We start from the raw sequence: 18,441 nt of genomic DNA, 5'->3' as shown, positions 1-18,441 counted from the left end.
AAATAAATGTCTTAAAAACAGCCAAACAGCCATCTTCTAACTACTCCCCCAGACCCAAAGCAGCAGCATAAGGTAGGAGGTTATTTTTCTCCTTCTTGACTATGTACCTGTATAACATTAACCATTTCCCAGTAAGCACTTTTCTTTCTTAAAAGTAAACACTGACCAGAAAATTCCGGGTCATGGTCACAAAGGGAGAAAGTGTTTTACATTTAACATCATTGCCTCAAATCACCCATTCTCACCCAGTCACAACCAATGACCATGAAGAAACACTGTTTAGTGTGTCTGTGCTTTTAAAAATCAAATTCCAGCAAGATAACAATTAAATAATTACAACATAGCAAATATTTTAGCCACGCTATTTTCTATCATTTAAAAAAACCATAAGGCCCTAACACCTCTTCCACTAAAAGGTAATTATATTTGTTACCCTATAATTTCATTGTCTTATTGTTACTGTATTACACTACTTTTGGCAACTCCGTTCTACCACTACAAACATACTTACTGAACATTCCATTTCTGCACAGAGATGACAAAAACCACTATCTTCCACAGTCACTTAAGTTCAAACCACAATGATGTTTTTACTAATTAATCGGACTACAACAACAATTGCATATAACCAACAGCTCAAATGTACCTTCTGCAAAAGATACAAGTAAATAAAAAACCATAAGTACTTACCTACAGTTGGGAGGAGGGTCCAAAGTAATTTCTGCAAGTTCCTTCTGAATTCTTTAAAATAAAGACAAAGAACATTACGTTAAAAATACGTTCACTGTTAACAATTTATTTCATTAAAACGTTATGTTTCAACAGTATTTCCCTTTGGTAAGCTATTAGTTTGAAATACTAATACTGTATGAAGCATCATATCCAACAATGAAGTAGCAATTTCTGCCAAGGTTTTAACAATGCATCTAATAGTGCACGCAACCTTTGGAAGGAATGCTATGACTTCACTGAACCACTGGCAGCACTAATTAAAATTTCTAAAACTGTAAATTTCTGCCACACCATTCATAGGTCATTCTAACTTCTGTTTTGTATGAGAGCATTCCTACACAGGATGGAAAGCTGATATTAAGTTAAATTCAGGTATCCTGACTGTTACAATCAAATGGCGAAGAAAAGATTCAGGATCTCATTCCAATACCTGAAACTGCCATCAAGATGCACATGGGATTCCTTTCTGGCGCTTCTAATTTGGAGCAGGTTGGGACTCTGAAGTTTAACACTATTTCATCTGCTAGAACTATCCTAATATTACATGAGTAATTAATGTCATTGCATGAGCTTCATGCAAAACAAAATTTTTTTAAGCCTGCTCTATCCTCATGTGTTACGCACACTCTACTTTTATTTTTAACTGCATCTTATGTATATATAAAAAGGCTGAAAGTGCACCACTGTTTTCTAAGACTATACTTAACAATCCCTTAACTATCATTCATACCTTATTAAATATAGGCTTTGTTAAATCAATTACCAAAAAATTCTCAAAATCGTTTCTTCTCCTTTGCCTTGGTTTTTAAATATGGGGTTATTAACAGTTGGATGCCTGTTATCTGGTAATTATTGCGATAGTATATGGATAATAACCGATTAAAGTATCTTTAAAAAACAAGAATTTGACCAAAATACTTACATTCAAACAATTTCATTCTACTCCTTTTTCAAGACAACAAACTACTAGAATAAATGGGAACCCTCCAATAGAATTGGTATCAACTTCCCTAAGAAACTGCATGCTACTAATATAATTTTCACTTCTCTAAACCACGTGATTCAAGCTTGGTGAGGCATTATGAATCAGAGCAAGGCTAAGAAATTCAAAGTCAAAAAAATTTCATTGTAATTCTGCTAGGCTATTAAATTGAGTGCCTGGGCAAGAATACTGCTCACACATGTTTGCTCTCTCTCCCTGTGCCTCCATTTTCTGTCCTATAAAACAGAGGTTAACTAGAACAAACTCTATGATCTCTTTTATCTTTAACACACTATAATTTCCTTCTAATACAGATTCTGTGAAATATTTAGATGCATACAAGGTACATATGGCCCATATTTAAATGACAGAAGTCTCAAAGATTAGATATAAGAGAACACGTTATGGATTTCACACAAAAGTATACAACAAACACTTCAAAACTAAATAGCTAAGTCCAGTTAAAATGGCAAACTAAGTAGGCACACTTTCACCTCTCAGTCATGCAGGACTCCACTGGGTGGGTAGGTGGAATACAGAAAATGCAAAAAAGGAATAAACAGCAAAGAAAAGGACGGTAGTCACCAATGAGTGAGAAATTTCAATATATTTCTGCAAGACAAAACAGATGGGTGTAAATCAAACAAGTGGAGACAGGCAAGAGGGGGCTGCAAAGAGTATATGGATACAACAGACTACTAAAGGGAGCACTGGGGGAAGTAATCAGAAATAAAGCTACATAAGAAAATCACAGACGAAATATGAAGCAAACTAAAATGTAAAACAATTTTAATTAAGTATCAGACACTGGGGGTAGGGTGGGGAGAGAAAGATTTGATATATTTTGCCTAAATGCTCTGACTCATTGAGAAGCGCAGAGATCCTGACACTGGACTTGTAATTAATCCTAATATGCTGTTTTGTCTGGCATTGAATATTTACAGTTATAATAAATAGACAGACAATTTATTGGTCTTTTACTGACCAACAAAGCATAGAAGATTGGTTGTTAGTTGCACTATATAAAGTAAATGCTATCAACACTGAAGATGTAAAATAAAGTGTAGCTAATATAAACCATCTAAAAGTGGATGGAGACGATATTAATATCCCCAATTTACTAAATAAAGAACAAAAAACATGTTATTTGGAGGAAAAAGAAATTGAAGGTTAAATATATTTTTTAGAGTATGAAGGCAACCAATAATCTTTTAAAAAAAATTTTAACTATCATAACTGGGAGGAAGGAAAAGAAAGGGAGAACAGGTAAGCAAACTAAATCTTCATATTTCACAGCAGGGCATCAACATACATTATTTCAATTCACAATTCAACAAGAAATGGGTGTATTATTTAGAGTTATGCAGAAAACCAACAGAAGGAATAAGAGCAAAGACAGCTAAAGAGTCTGCTTCAAGGGAATGGAATTGGGAGAATTAAGGGAAGAGGGTGGATAAAAAACTGTTGCTTTCCATAAAAATTGCTTAATTTGTTATCAGAAACATAAACAACTTTTAAAAATTGTTTTTAAACTAAGAGAACCAAAAGAATAAGCATTCTAAAAAGCATTCTTAAACTGTCAAAGAAAACTATTTTTAACATAAAAAAAACTTCTTTGCAATTTTCAAACAACACATCTTGCTTTATATTTATATCGCCCCTTTTGGTTTTTTTAAAAACAAAACAAAAAAAAAAAAAACTCACAAATCCTGAGCCAAGCGCAGTATCGGTGACTAGGCCTGTAATCCCAGAGCTTTGGGAGGCAGATGCAAGAGGAACACTTGAGGCCAGAAATTCGAGACCAACCTGAACAACATGGTGAGACCCTTCCTATACAAAAAATTCAGGAAACTGTTGGTTATTTTGGTGCGTGCTTATAGTACCAGTTTCTCAGGAGGCCAAGGCAGAAGGATCACTTGAGCCCAGGAATTTGAGGCCACAGTGATCTATGATCATACCACATACTCCAGCCTGGGCAAGAGTAAGACCCTCTTTTCCAAGAGAAAAGAAAATTGGCAAATCATAATTTTCTGTCATATAATTCTATAATAAAATTTCAACTCCGGATCCCTATAAGTCTACATTATTCAATATAAAAAGCAATTTACTGATAAACTCAACAAGTCTGAGCAGTAAGTCAATACATTATAATATATTTTGAGCCACTGTTAGCTAAAATGGTCATATTTCTGTCAGCAGAAAAGATTATACTAAGAATTGCTATTTAAACGGTTGTAAGATGTCCTGCTGTTTTCAGTGACAGCAATTCTATTCTCTCAAAAGTTGTGATCATAGTATGTATTAAGTTTCTCAGCCTTGACAAGTGGGATAAGGAAGGTAGCTATTTCAGGCACTATCTCTTAGGGTGAGAAAAAATGAAAAGTATCAATAATTCACACTTACAGTGTACCTTTCCCATGATGATTTTTTACCATTAAAAGTGATTAGATAAAACTCACAGAATTCTCTAAGTATCTGTTTTATCAGTCCCCATTTAAAAGACAAGGAAATCTAAGGGTAATTATTTTACACTGGTAAGGTGAACGATGGGGAACTATTACTTTGCTAAGTCAAACAAAAAGACCTTCCTCATTAGAACTTTTAAGACAAAATTATTTTACACAAAAATCACCTGGATAATTGCCTAAATTTCCAATTTCCACAAGGCAGTGCGACCTATTAGTATGCTACAGAAGTCAGCAACTGCCCACTGCTACTGAGACAAGTCAGGAACAACACAAAAAATTAAATTTCAATATATATTACTCCACCTTATACCTTAACTGTTCCAGGAATGAATGATAAGAGTACAATAAGAGTACCGTGTGGGACTGTTATTGGCTTTTAAAAAAAAAATAGCGCGGGAGTAGAATCATAACAATCATGATTCATTCAGACTTAAATGAAGAATATGGTACCAAAATTATACAGAACAGAGAAGATGTGAAACATTCACGTGAACATCAATATATTGGAGTAAGGGTTCAGAAAAATGAAGCAGTGTATGTGTGCTGACATGTTTAAAACACACACATACACATATCTTGGTTAAAGAAATTCAAAAATTTACTCAGAGCCAAGGAGAACATGAATGTGTGGATATGTAGATTCGCAAAGTGATTTCTTAGCAGTAATTTTTAAAAACACTTCATCTCATCTAGATAACTTTCTACATTTCCTTACACACTACATTCCTCAGTCACCTAAAAAAACCCTTTTCTAATCAATTGAATCACCTTCCAAAATGAACTTATTCTCAAGAAAGCATCATGTAACTAATTATTAAAAATTTTTTAAATGTCAAAGCCGTCTTTAGAATACACATTGCCATTGCAAATAAGAAGTCTAGAGTTTAATTCTGAATGGTGATATATACTGTGTATCTATGACTGTAAAAGATCATTGATTTTTAAGACAAACCGTCAATAATTGTGCACATCAACTTTAAGATGTGTCCCAATTTCAGAAACATTAAAAAGTTTTAAAATGTACATTTAGAATGAAGAAAATACGGTAATTACAAAAAGAGTATCTACAAAAGCACTATTTCACTCTCATGTGGAAAACAAACTTAGATGAGCCCATATAATAAAAGTTCAAACTGACATACAGTGAAATTAATCTTTCAACTTAAGAACAAGGTAGAGTCTGAAACCAAAAACTATACCTTGAACAGTATCATAGAGTGTCTAAAAATAAAATCACCATGTCTACTCTGAACAGTTAATTTAGAATAAATATGATTTAAAATTCACATTTACAGATGTGTCAACCCGTAAAAGCAGCAGCAGAATAAATTCAATGAAGATCTCAAAATAGATGTTTTATTGAACTGACTAGTCAATTTAATCAAAATCATCTAAATTTGTCACTGCAAATATAGTCCAACCACATACTTGCAAATATAACAAGAGTGATATAGATATATCAAGAGAACAGGCTGTGATAAGAGCATGACAATTTTTTAAGAAACAAATTCTTGCCAAAGAAAAGCAAAAATGCATCAAAGATGTAACTGTAATCTTTCCTCCTAATTCTGAGACAGAAATTAACTTCTACTACTGTTTAAATACTTAAATGTTTTCTGTATATCATTATTCTGCAATATCACAAATATGAGATATTTCAAGAAATCGTATTTCTAAACCAGCTTATTAATTCCACAATTACTGCATTATAGCAATTATTAATTCTACAATTATAGTACATTTCATATTATAACTGAGCACCTACATGCAAGCACTTTTCCTAAGTCACTACAAAATGCATTTAATTACAGTATTTCTAGTTTAACAACAGCATTAAGGCCTTGAAGGTTAACATATACCTCATTTTTCCAAAGATTGTTCCAAATAGACTTGAAAAATATCATTATAGACTTTAACTAAGTCTATTAGTGACAGTATTTGTGAGAGCTTACTATGTGCCAAACAAATGCTTTATCATATTTAGTCCTCACAAGAACCTTGTGAAGAGTGTACCATTATCATCTTCCTTCTACGAAAGAAGAAATTGAGGCTCAGAGCTGTAATCATACATCAGGATCGCAGAGGCTAGGCACAGTGGCTCATGCCTGTAATTCCAACACTTTGAGAGATCACTTGCAACCATGAGTTCAAGGCCAGCCTGGGCAACATAGTGAGACTCTCATCCCAACAAAATATACATTAAAACTTTAGCCTGGTGTGGTGACATACCCCTGTAATCCCAGCTACTTGGGAGACTGAGGCAATAAGACTAAATGAGCCCAGGAGTTGGAGATAATACACTGCACTGCAGCCTGGGCGACAGCAAGACTCTGCCTCAAAAGTGCCACACCCCTATAATCCCAGCTACTTGGGAGGCTGATGCAGGAGGACTGAATGAGCCCAAGAATTGGAGATCATACCATTGCACTCTAGCCTGGGTGACAGACCAAGACTCTGCCTCAAAAAAAAAATCAAGAAAAAGAAAGAAAAAAAGAAGACCACAGAGCTACAGCTACTAAATGCTAGAACCTAGATTCAAACGTTGATCCTGTCTCTAGAGTTTAAGCTCTTCAGTGCTACTCATTGTCTCATAAAATGACACTATTTGAGAGACTTTTCATCTGAATAAAAATGATCATCAACAAAAAGCATGAAATAAAATTTATTTTGAAACCACCTCTAACTTTTAATCTTCTGAACACGCTAGTACCAAGATCCTAATATTCATGAATCCAATTCCTATAATAAGCTCAGGGTTCCAAGGCAATCAGTAAATAAATATTGTGACCATACTCTGCTAGGCACTGCGGATATGACAGTGAACTTGAAAAGATGGGGAGTTCTCTGTCCTCATAATTCCCAATTTTTTTCCTAAGTGCTTAAAACTTACGCAGAAATGGGAAAGAACCAATAACTTCACTATCAACTGAATTGGAAGAAGAGAGAGGGGAGAATACATTTTTTAAATTAAAACATTAGTAGTGATCCAGGTGTGACGGCTCACGCCTGTAATCCCAGCACTTTGAAAGGCTGAAGTGGGTGGATCACCTGAGGTCAGTAATTCAATACCAGCCTAGCCAACATGGCAAAACCCCATCTCTACTAAAAATACAAAAATTAGCCAGGCATGGTGGTGCACGCCTGTAATCCCAACTACTGAGGAGGCTGGCGAAGGAGAATCACTTGAACCTGGAAGGTGGAGGTTGCAGTGAGCCAAGATTGCACCACTGTACTCCAGTCGGCATGACAGGAGCGAGTCTCCATCTAAAAAAAAAAACAGCAGTGAAGCTACATTTTTATATTTAAATAGTAAATTAAATACTAAATTTTTATAATAGTAAATTTATTAACTATTTATTAAATATGATTTATTAAATATTAAATAGTAAATTTTTATAATAAATAGTAAATTATTATATCACTTCATACACTGTCACCCGAAAACCAACTGAAGACCTTTCTAGAGAAAGATTATGAACCACAATTTGAAAATCACAGATTAACAAGAATTTGCAAACAGAGGGATTCTTTCAGCCAGGAAGCAACAACTCAAAAGAGAGTTCTTACTTTGACCAACGCAATACAACCACTTTCTATTTACTGCCAATCAGGCACTGTCCTAGACTCTGCACATACACTATCTCTATACTAGGTTTTATCTGACATATTTTTTTGACAATGCAAAAAAAAAAAAAATCTATATGTTTCCCTCACAAAATCTATCATTACGTTTGCATAATCTGTACTTTCTACAGATACTGTAGTAAAATGAAGACCCACATACTTGAAAAACTCATAAGCAGTACATCTTTCATAAGCAGAATTTGGTCTTTGACATATCACCCAAGAAATATGATTCTGAGGTATTTTATAGTAGTGCTCCCAGTTAGGGGAAAAGGCAGAGCCTCACCAAAACAGGGGACTTTGCTAACTAGCAGTCATAGAACAAAGCACAGGCCGAGTGGAACCCTATTCCCCACAGACCTGGCCAAAGAATCCTTCCCGTTTTCTGACAAACTAAAGACACTGAGGACTGAATTAGATTTTCCTAAACTACATGGAATTAAGATCTGTACCTGAACATCTCCTACCCACCCACATCAATCTCCTTCTTTCATCTAAATGTCATATTTTCTCTATTTCCCACCTTTTTTATCCATCCTAACCCCACCCTCCATTTCCCAGGTCACCTTTAAGCAGGTTATTTGTGTTGTGGTCAGGCAACGAAAGGGTCAGCTAGCTGAGTCCCCTGTACTTGTGGTGTGATGGCAAAACAAACTGAACCCTCTTCCCTACCCTAGCATGTTCTAGTATATAGGACTAAAAGTTTAAATTCGGGGCTTTCACACAGCTCCTTCAATAGAGGTCAGGAATCAGCAATACACTCCCGGGAAAGGGAAACTGAATACTCTAGTACCTTTAAATAACCGCTCACCAACCCTCCAACATCTCTCACCAAGGAACCTGAGAAGGTTCTTTCCAACCCTGTAGACTGGCTAAGCCAAAGGGAAACAAGGTCTACTAGACTATAATAGTGACTTTTTTTTTTTTTTTTTTTTTTTTGAGACAGAGTCTCGCTGTATTGCCAGGCTAGAATACACTGGCGCGATCCCGGCTCACTGCAACTTCTGTTTTCAGCCTCCCGGGTAGCTAGGACTACAGGCGCATGCCACCATGCCCAGCTAATTTTTTGCATTTTTTTTTTTAGCGGAGACGGGGTTTTACCTTGTTGGCCAGGATGGTCTCAATCTCTTGACCTCTTGATCCGCCCGCCTCGGCCTCCTAAAGTGCTGGGATTACAGGCTTGAGCCACCGCGCCTGGCCCAATGATGCTTTTTTTTTTTTCAATCTTTGAGAAAGGAGTTCCCCTTAATCCACAGTATACAATAACATATAAAGTTGTAATTCAACATTCAGACATTCCACTATACCTAAAAGTTAGATTGCTTTTATTTATACTTCCTATTTGATCAATATAAAACATACAAAAACAAAGCAAGAACATAGAATCACAGAATCAGGAAAGACACTATACTTATCTTTCAAATTATTTCCCAAGAGATATTCTATAATGTAACAATATCAAAACAGATTTCCTTTAAGTCCAATGACACGTCAATCATCTTAAGAGATTGATGTACCAACAGAAAATCATTCAAATACCTACTTTCCAGATCCATCTATTCTCTAGAGAAAGAGAAACTGTTTATCAAGACAGATCCAGACTAATGTAATGAAACCAAGATGCACTTGTTGCTAATGTCAGCATTTCTGACTTTACCAACTGAGAGTAGTGGAAAATAAACTATCATTCACTCAATAACTACTTCAAAAGATTCTTAATCTCTATTCTGTGTTACTGAACAGGAAAAAAAAATTATGGTCAAGTAACCATAAATGAAACCACTGCAATTTTACATGCACATCCTATATATGCTTCCTTAACAATATATAAAAACACAAACACACTATGGATATGTATTTTATGAATCTGCCATGCCATTTAACTGACTTTAAATACTTAAGTTCCCTATGGTTAAAACCATGTAAAAAAAAAGATCATCTATAAGGGGAAAGAAAAATCCATGAAGTTCATGGCTTACACATCCCAGAAAAAATGATTAAATGCAAGAGAAAAATGGAACTTAAGACGATAAACTCATACCAAAAATAAAAAGGTTACAATAACTGAGGTACCTTTTAGCACTAGTTGACAATTTAGCAGCGGTTTTACTGGATATTTTTCCCTCCTTTTTCTTGGGCTGAACTTGTTCTCTTTCTGGTTCTTGCTGAACACTTTCACGTTGATCTCCATCGGAACTTCCTCCACTAGTGCTTGGACTGTCATCAACTCTTTGTGCCTCAGTGGACATTTTAGATCCTGGATTAAAGAATCAAAAATCATTTATTCAGCTGTGAGGAGAACTACAGTATGCTACCTTCATGACACAGAGAATGAGCCTCAAAGAAAACAAGTAAATCTCAATATAAAATGGATAAATTGGTCACTTACAAAACAATGCAGTTTTGGGAGTTGCTAAAAGTTTCCTTTCATCCATTCAAAGTATATTGTAAAATGAAAACATACAAAATTTATACATGAAATGTTCATAGCAACATTATTCATAATAACCAAAATTGGAAACAACTCAAATATCCACTAAGGGATGAATGGATAAACAAAATGTAGTAGTATATCCACATAATGCACTATTAGCCATAAAAAAGAATGAAGTACAGTGTCTACGTGCTACAAAATGGATGAACCTTGAAACATTATCGTAAGTGAAAGAAGCCAGCCACAAAGGACCACAGACTGTTTGACTGTTTATATGAAATGTCCAGACTAGGCAAATCCATAAACACAAAATTCAGTAAGCAGATCTCACGCCTGTAATCCACAATGCTTTGGGAAGCCCAGTCAGGACCAGCCTGGGCGACACAGTGGGACTCAATCTCTACCAAAAAAAAAAAAAAAAAAAAAAAAGATTAATATCACTGCATTCTAGCCTGAATGACACAGTAAGACCCTGCCTCAAAGAAAAAAAAATTAATAAAAAAAATAAAGTGGGTAAGTGGTTGCCAGGGAGTAATGGGAGGCAGAGTAGTGAGGATTGACTGCTAATGGGTATGATGCTTCCCTTTGGGGTGATATAAATGTTCTTAAATTAGATAATGGTAATATTGCACAATTCTAATTGTAAATACTCTAAGAACTACAGAGTTGTACATTTTTAAAGGGTAAGTTTTATAGTATGTGAATTACATATAATAATGCTGTTATAAAAAATAAGAAAAAAAATGATTAAGGGTCTACTCTCTACCAGGCACTGGGCTAAGTAAGCCCTTTTGGTACCACAACTGTGAAAAACCTGGACTAGCCAACTTGCTAAGTACTAAAACGAAGGTTAGTACAAAAATCTGTGGGAACAGAAAAATGGGTGGACACTTTCAAATCCCTATTCAAATCAGTACATCCTCAGCGCTGGGCTATGGTTAAATTCTCCAAACGAGTAAATTGTTTTAAGTGACCTTTGCAATAACAGATGAACACAAAGGCCTACATGACTGCATGTTTCTAAATAAAAACTGAACCGTATGATGGTGCCAGGATTGATTCAGCTGTATACTAAAGCAACCATTTTTCATAAAAGATGAAGACACTGAAGAATTTTTTTTTCACAGTCCGGTTAAAATATTCCTCAAGGCTTTCAAATTCCCTCTCCTCTGAGTTCATGCTCCCCAAGCAGCTCTGATTACCAACTCAATTTCCGAAATACCTTGATATTTAGGTAGCTGTTATAATCCAGACAGCAGACACAATTCCTGTAAGTGAAAAGGAGTATCTCTTCTCAACTGTCATTCTATCAGAATCAATTTCTGAGTTTGATTACGATGAATACATCCCTTATGAGCTGACTAGCTTAGAGTGTTCTGACAAATCCAGAACTGAACCAACAAAACCTATGCCCAGACTCTAAAAGGCCTTATGCTTACCACGGTTTTATCACCTAATAATCTTTGAGCACTGCATAGCTACCTTCTCAGACACCTCTCTGAAAACAAAACTACCTACGCTTAACAAGTACCATTAACAACACAAAATACACCTTTAAAAATTATAGGTACACCGAACAAATTCCTTTTGAAATGGATTCTTTTGATTAATCAAATTAGAAGTTCAAATAAAACTGTTTCTGATATGATCAAGAATAAGAATACATAAAAACACTTCAAATAAAGCAAAATTTTTAATTACTATAATTTAGTCCAAATAGATAGCTTTGATGCTGATGAAAATTCATCATTACCAAAGATTTAACTTGTAGCCTTGCTCTAAGCAAAAGCAATGTTGTAACACGGATCTTTAATGGATTGAAATTTTTGTAAGACAATTCAGAAAGCAATGTAAAAGAATGGAAGCATCAGGAAGCAGAGAGAGGCAAAGAGTCAACAGAAAACAGTGAATGCTTTCACTGACACACCACATACACCACCACCAGCACCCCTTCAACTACAACAGCGCCCCATGCCAAATAAAAACAGGTCTGCCCCAACAGTTCTGAAACATACCAATGGAAAAGCTGACTACTTTTCTACCTATTCTGTAAATGAGGAGCATCAGTCTCCACTGCTGTGGCATCTTTTATGAGCACTAAAGTCACTTAATAGAATGCTGAAATTTTATATCAGTATGTTTCACATCTAGCTCTAAAAGTTGTAACATATTTCTTGCTTCTTTTCTGTTTTATTTCACTCTAAATTCTCATTCTTGGATTTAACATTGTTTTTGTTTCACCTTACTTCTTTCAATTAAATTTTATCAGATGTTTAAAATCTTGAAAGTATGTACATAATAGCATATCAGATAGGGTGGCATGCATGGGAGTGAAAAAGAGAACAATACTCAGGGAAAGGTGCTCAGATACAGCAAAATGCTGCCAACAATACCTTAAGGATTGTGAAATGAGACATCATTTTATACATTTTAAACCAGAAGCAATCCATTACATGACAAATATACGGGAACCTCAACGAAATAATATTCTCTACACTGAGGCTGCAGCTTCAGCTTAATAAACTATGATTTAATAAACTATGCTGAGAGTTTCAGTTCTGTATCGCATTAGCATTAGTTATAAAGCCACACATTCTTCTTAATATTCTTATTTATGTGCATTTACATACTATCAAATAATGCCATAGTTATATAATTCCTTAAAAAGGTTACTCAATGATACGATCCGAGCCATAATGTGAAACCCAAATTTCATAAACTACTGCTGAATATCAAGGGAAGACTAAAGTAAAAATTAGTCTCACTAGAGAACTAATAAAAATACCATTAAAAATGCCCCAATAGAGGCATAATTTCTAGTTTTATATTAAGGAAAAGAGTTATTTCCATTTTTGATTTAAGATATCTTATTTCATCCAAACGTTAACCTACAAATGATGAATCCATCTCAGGCCACGGATAACCACTACGGGAACTTTTAGAAATAAAGTTTTCACATCTCTTTTTCAAATATCACTAATAAAAGGAATTTCTCCTGGGTTTGTTTTTTGAATACTTGATTACAGAAAAAGCATAGAAAAAAATTTTTGTACCACTCAGGTGCAACAAATTTTTATGAAGAAAAAGTAGTCTATAAATCATTTTAATTAGTCCTAAGTGTAAAATTGATGCCTCTAAAGTACAAATGAATAAAAATTCCTAAGTTAAAATTCTTTAAACATTATCTTCCAAATTAGCATTTTAAAATCAACTCCTAAACAGTTAATCTGAGCCGATTATCTAATCTACAGGGAAGATAAACTTAAATCCCAGGGTTAGAAACAAAGAGCTACTCTCCAATGATAGTTTCAAAGATACTGAGATATACAAATTAATATGCTTATTTCATAACTCAAAGTAAAACTTGATTTTTAAACATAAAATAATAGTAAGGTAGTCCTCCCTAAAACTATTTTAAGAGGCTTCCATTCTGTTTCTTCTTCAACACAAACTAAACTTGTATTAGCTATGTACCCAATGTTGTAATTACAGTCCTGGAAATTAGCAATATACAGTGAATGAAACTCACGTGTTCCATAAAAATGAAATGATTTGGCTTGAAATATCACTGACTACATAAAGGCAACTACAGTCATTCCATAAATTCAGACTACTATCCAGATAAGCCTTATAACAGTATCTACTAGTACAAAACTGCAAAACAAGTGTTCATTTGAGCTTTTATAACAGGAAAGCGTTTAATTCTGTCATGTGCATCTTGCCTTCCTACTCACGTTTCTAAACTTTTCTAAAATGTAAAACAAAATAGTACACAGTATATGCACACAGCAATATCCAGCTTTAAATTTAACTGCAAAGACATTTATGCAGATAATAACAGTGGAACACCTGATTTGGGGGTAAAAGGTGCAGCAGGAGAGAGAATGGGGTATGACATTATATGAAAACACTCCATTTTAAGCATAAGCCCACATACAGAACTCCAAAGAGCCAAGGAGCATCCAAATTGTCGTAGTAAAGGCAAATATTTAGATTCACACAGTCCTGACTGAATTATCACGTATCTAGAAACACACTTTTTAAAGAATCAGGGATTAAGCACTAAGAAGAGCGTAAAATCTTTCTGAACAGCGAGACAATCTGAGGGTAAACCCTAGCACTTCCTTTCGTACTTTTAAATAAAAATATTTGAATAGACTCTCAAGAACACATAATACAAAACGAAGAGTCTTGGAAACATGCAAATGGGTCTAACAGCCACCGAGCACAGGATGATGTCTTTCTAAAGCGGCCTTAATTTCCTTAAGGGAAGATGGATTGGACATTTCTGGTTGGTCGTGGGGAAAAAAAGCCACAAGAAGCCACGCTTTATCTTCATTAGAAATGGTAAAGGGCAAAAGGATCAAAACATTACGAGAGAGAGGAGAGAAGAGAGGGGGAGAAGTGGGTGGAGGAGGGAGAAGGGGGAGAGGACAGAGGGAATCCAGTTTCAAACCAGGCCAGTGGGGGCTGCAGAGAAGAGACCAGAGAAAAATGGGCTTCGGTTCCAAACTGTGACAAGCGCCAGGCATCACAAAAGACCAATACAACACACACCCCACACCAGGACACACACAAATATACCCCACAAGGTCTTCTCCGGGCGGGCCACCGGGGTGCGGCGGCGGAGCCGCCAGACCCGGCACTCGCCAGGAGAGACACCATGTGCAGCAATTATGCAATTAGGGAAAATAGCAAAAGATCAAGCCAGGCACTTTCCACCGTGACATTTATCCTGTACTTTTGCAAAGACTTAGTTCCAGGATGCGGCCAGGAGAAGGAAGGCGCTGGGAGGGTGGAGAAGGATGGGGAACTGAGAACGGAAGGGGGTAGAAGGAGGACAGGGAGAAGAGAGGCAGAAGGGGGGGATGGGAAGGAGGGGGAGGGGTAGAAAGGGCGAGAAACGGGGGCAGGAGGCTTGCGGGAGGGGGCGCAGAGAACCGGGCACCGGGAGCGAGGAAGGAGGGAACTAGGACGCCAGCGGTGTAAGCAGAGACCTGCGGCGCGGAGAGGAGGTCGGGGGAGTGGGGAGGACGCCCGCGAGAGGGAGGACGCCCGAGGAGGGGAGGCACCGGCGCGGCCCGAGCGAATACCTGAGGGGGGTGTCCGCGCAGGTCGCGGGCTCAAGCCGAAGCCCGGGGAGAGAGCTGCTGAGGCGCGAGGGGGAGGGAGCCTAGGGAGGCCCCAGGGACGGGATGTCCCCTGCGGACCGTCTAGTCACCGAAAGCCGGACCCACGCACCACGCACCCGACCACGCCTGTCCCCGCCGCGCTCGCGCCCGCCAGGACTCACCCTCAGCGCCGCCGCTGCCGCCGCCCCCGGCCGTTCCAGCTCCGGCTCCTGAGGCTACTGCCCGCGGCTGTCGCTGTGGCTGCCCCTGAGTCCTGGAAAGTGAAGCCACCACCTCCGGGAGCCGCCGCCGCCCGGCCGTCCGCGCGCGCACCCGCGACTGCGCGTGCCCGGGCGCCCGCCCGGGAGAGACCGCGAGAGCGCGAGCCCCACGTCGGCCGTGCGGCGCCGCGCGCCTCCCTCCTCCCCGCGTCCTTCCTCCTTCGGCGCGCGGCCACGAGGGGGCGGGGGCGGGGGCGGACGCGCGCCCCGGAGGGCTGCCCCGCCGGCCGGGAGAGGGGGTGGAGAGGCGGCGCGGAAAAGTAAAGTGACAGCTGGGTCCCGCGCGCAGGCCGGGCTGTGGCGGGGTGGGCGAGGGGCGTCCCACGGGGAAGGGACGACAAGGACGGGGAGAAGTGGGGGAAACCGAGGCTGACGGGGTGTCTTGAGGGGAGGGGACGCGAGGACCTTGACGGGCACGCGCGTTAAAGGGAAACGCTGGCCGGGGTTTGGGGGTTGCCCCCAGACGGCGCAGGCAGGGGGACAAGGAGGCCTTTTAGACCCATGCACCGCAGTCCTTGTCTTCACACTCGCCTCGAAGCTTTCGCGAAGTGGCTACAGGGACTGACCCTGTGGACTCACTAACCCAAACTCGCAGGCGCGTGGGGCCCGCATGCACCCAAGACAGGAAAACTTCACGAAGGCCTGGAAAGTTCGTCCAGGCTGAGCCTGTCTCTTCACCCGAGACTGCAGCACGAAGGCCCTTCTGCCTTTTGGCTCGACCTAGTCCAGAATGCACACCAGCTGGTAGAGAGGATCTTCGTGCCGTTTAGCCCTGGGGTATTGAAGAGACGGGTGGTGGGTACAGGGTACCACACTGTCGGGGTGAGTGGGAAGCCGTCTTCATGCCCAGTTGAAGTATGTGGGAACAGTTGCAGTGCTGTAGGTGGCCTGAAGGAACATTAGGTTCTCTTGTACTCCTCACCCTAAATAACCGTTAAAAAAAAAAAAAGTACCTGCTTTGCAAACTCAGCTTCCATGAAATTTCTCCCACCCCCACCTCTGGCCTCTCTTACCACCGGAGTGCTGGGTCGTTGGCAATGGGATGCCGCAAAGTAAACTTCCATCTTTGTGGAGGAAAGGATTGGAAGACATTTCACTGCTTAATTGCTGAAATTATGGTTGCTACAGTACTTCATTTGATTGTAGATGTTTTAACTGCTATTTACTAAGTTCAAAATGGGTTTAATACAAATAAGTTACCCTTTTCATTTATTCAAGGAATATTTATTGATACCGGGCACTGTCTAGGTGGTAGGTAATTGACACTCAATAAAAGAGAAAAATTCTTGTCCTCAGAACTTCCCCTGTCTCTGAACCTTCTCTGTTTTACACTCAGCATCATATTCATCAATAAATTCTGTTGACTCTGCTTTCAAAAATATATGGTGAAAAATGTCCACTCCTTCTCACTCCCCTGCCCACTGCTAATGTCCTGGTCCAAGCCATCATCTCTCAATAATTGTCACCTACCTGGTCTTTCTACCTCACACTCTCCGCCTCCTCCCTCCCTCACACCCACACACAGCAACTGTCGTTTAACACAAAGATTAGATTATGTCTCTCCTCAACAATTCCAGTGGCTTCCCGTTGTAGAGCAAAAGCCAAAGGACTGAACATGGGTACATGCCCGGCATGATCTGCCCACCATTCCCAGCCAGGATCCCTCTGACCTCAAGCGGTACAATTTCACTCCATCCTCATCTCCTTTCAGCCACACCAACCTTGCTATTATGGACACACCAAGCATTCCTCAGCCTCAAGACTTGTGTACTTACCATTTCCTATCTCTAGAACATTCCTCCCACTCCTCTGCCAGAACTTCCTATCCACATCCTCTGCTTTATTTTTCTCCATGATCACCACCTGACATAATATATATATATATATTTTTGCTTATTCATTAGTTTCCCCCTTCTGCTGCTTTCTTTTTCCTCCCTCTCCCAGCCCTCCCACATAAACGTACCTTGAGAAAAAGGATTTCCTGCGCTGGGGTTCAGTGCTGTATATATTCAACAGAATGATTGAGTGAATGAAATTGGTCTCTTTCAGTTGATGACATAATAGATATTGTTCTCATTTCTTCAGTAATAATAATTAGTACTTACATGTTCTTAATTTGTGCTAGGCAGCATGCTAAGCTCTTTAATTAAACTAGGTCACAACCACCGCAGAAGTTGGTTTTATCCAATCAGCTGCACTGTACAGACGAGAACACTGAGGTACAGAGGGATTAAGTCACTCACCCACAGTCACATAGTTAGTGACGAACAGAGCTGCGACTTGAAATCAGCAGTTTGACTATGGAGTCTGTGAACCTAAGGACACTTTACCATGAGTCCAGCGTTACAAACATATTTATTTGATTTTCTCCATTTCTCTCTTCTGCGGCGCAAACTTGGTCTCCAAGACAAATAGCTCATCTTCCTTACATTTTCTGCTCTGATTCATCAGTCTGTCATCATGAACTCACTCCTTTCTTACATTTCTTATTTCTGGGCATTAGTTTAGAGCCTACATTTTACCCCCTGGAATTGGCAAATGGGAATGTTGTTTGAAGAATCCTTCTTAAAACGCTGTCACTGCCAATATCATGAGTAAGTAGAGCCACAGTTAGTTTTCCAGTTTGACTGGATGGGTCATAGGAAAGACCTCTCTCAGGGGAACTGGGCTCAATTTTAACAGAAGCATTATACTGGTGGAGCCCTGCTGCTTGTTTCAGCACCTTCTGTTCTTGTGACGCACCCAGTTATCAGGGGTTGTTATGTATTTATATTATACGCTTTGGAAGAAATGTCATATTAGCTCAGGT

General features: G+C 38.8%; 1 protein-coding gene across 3 annotated transcripts in view; it reads right to left on the bottom strand.

Moving 5' to 3' along the window:
* Positions 1-15,787, bottom strand: part of UBE2E2 (ubiquitin conjugating enzyme E2 E2) — a 365,295-nt gene extending 349,508 nt beyond the window's left edge. The window contains exons 1-3 of one of the 3 annotated variants that reach the window (XM_032267656.1): positions 15,534-15,787; positions 9,880-10,063; positions 691-741 (exon numbers count right to left, since the gene is read on the bottom strand). In XM_032267656.1, coding sequence (XP_032123547.1) covers positions 691-741; positions 9,880-10,055 — 227 coding nt within the window. In that variant the 5' untranslated portion in view covers positions 10,056-10,063; positions 15,534-15,787. Of the gene's footprint in view, positions 1-690; positions 742-9,879; positions 10,064-14,824; positions 14,845-15,333; positions 15,499-15,533 lie in introns of those variants that run through there. The other 2 variants (XM_032267665.1, XM_032267673.1) reach the window with 2 other exon arrangements.
* Positions 15,788-18,441: the final 2,654 nt, after the last annotated feature.

The sequence above is a fragment of the Sapajus apella genome, unplaced genomic scaffold (assembly GCF_009761245.1).
Source record: "Sapajus apella isolate SASKATOON/1434 unplaced genomic scaffold, GSC_monkey_1.0 scaffold4, whole genome shotgun sequence".
Lineage (NCBI taxonomy): Eukaryota > Metazoa > Chordata > Mammalia > Primates > Cebidae > Sapajus > Sapajus apella.
The sequence above is the reverse complement of the archived record's forward strand: the minus strand, read 5'-3'. Positions and strand labels throughout refer to the sequence as shown.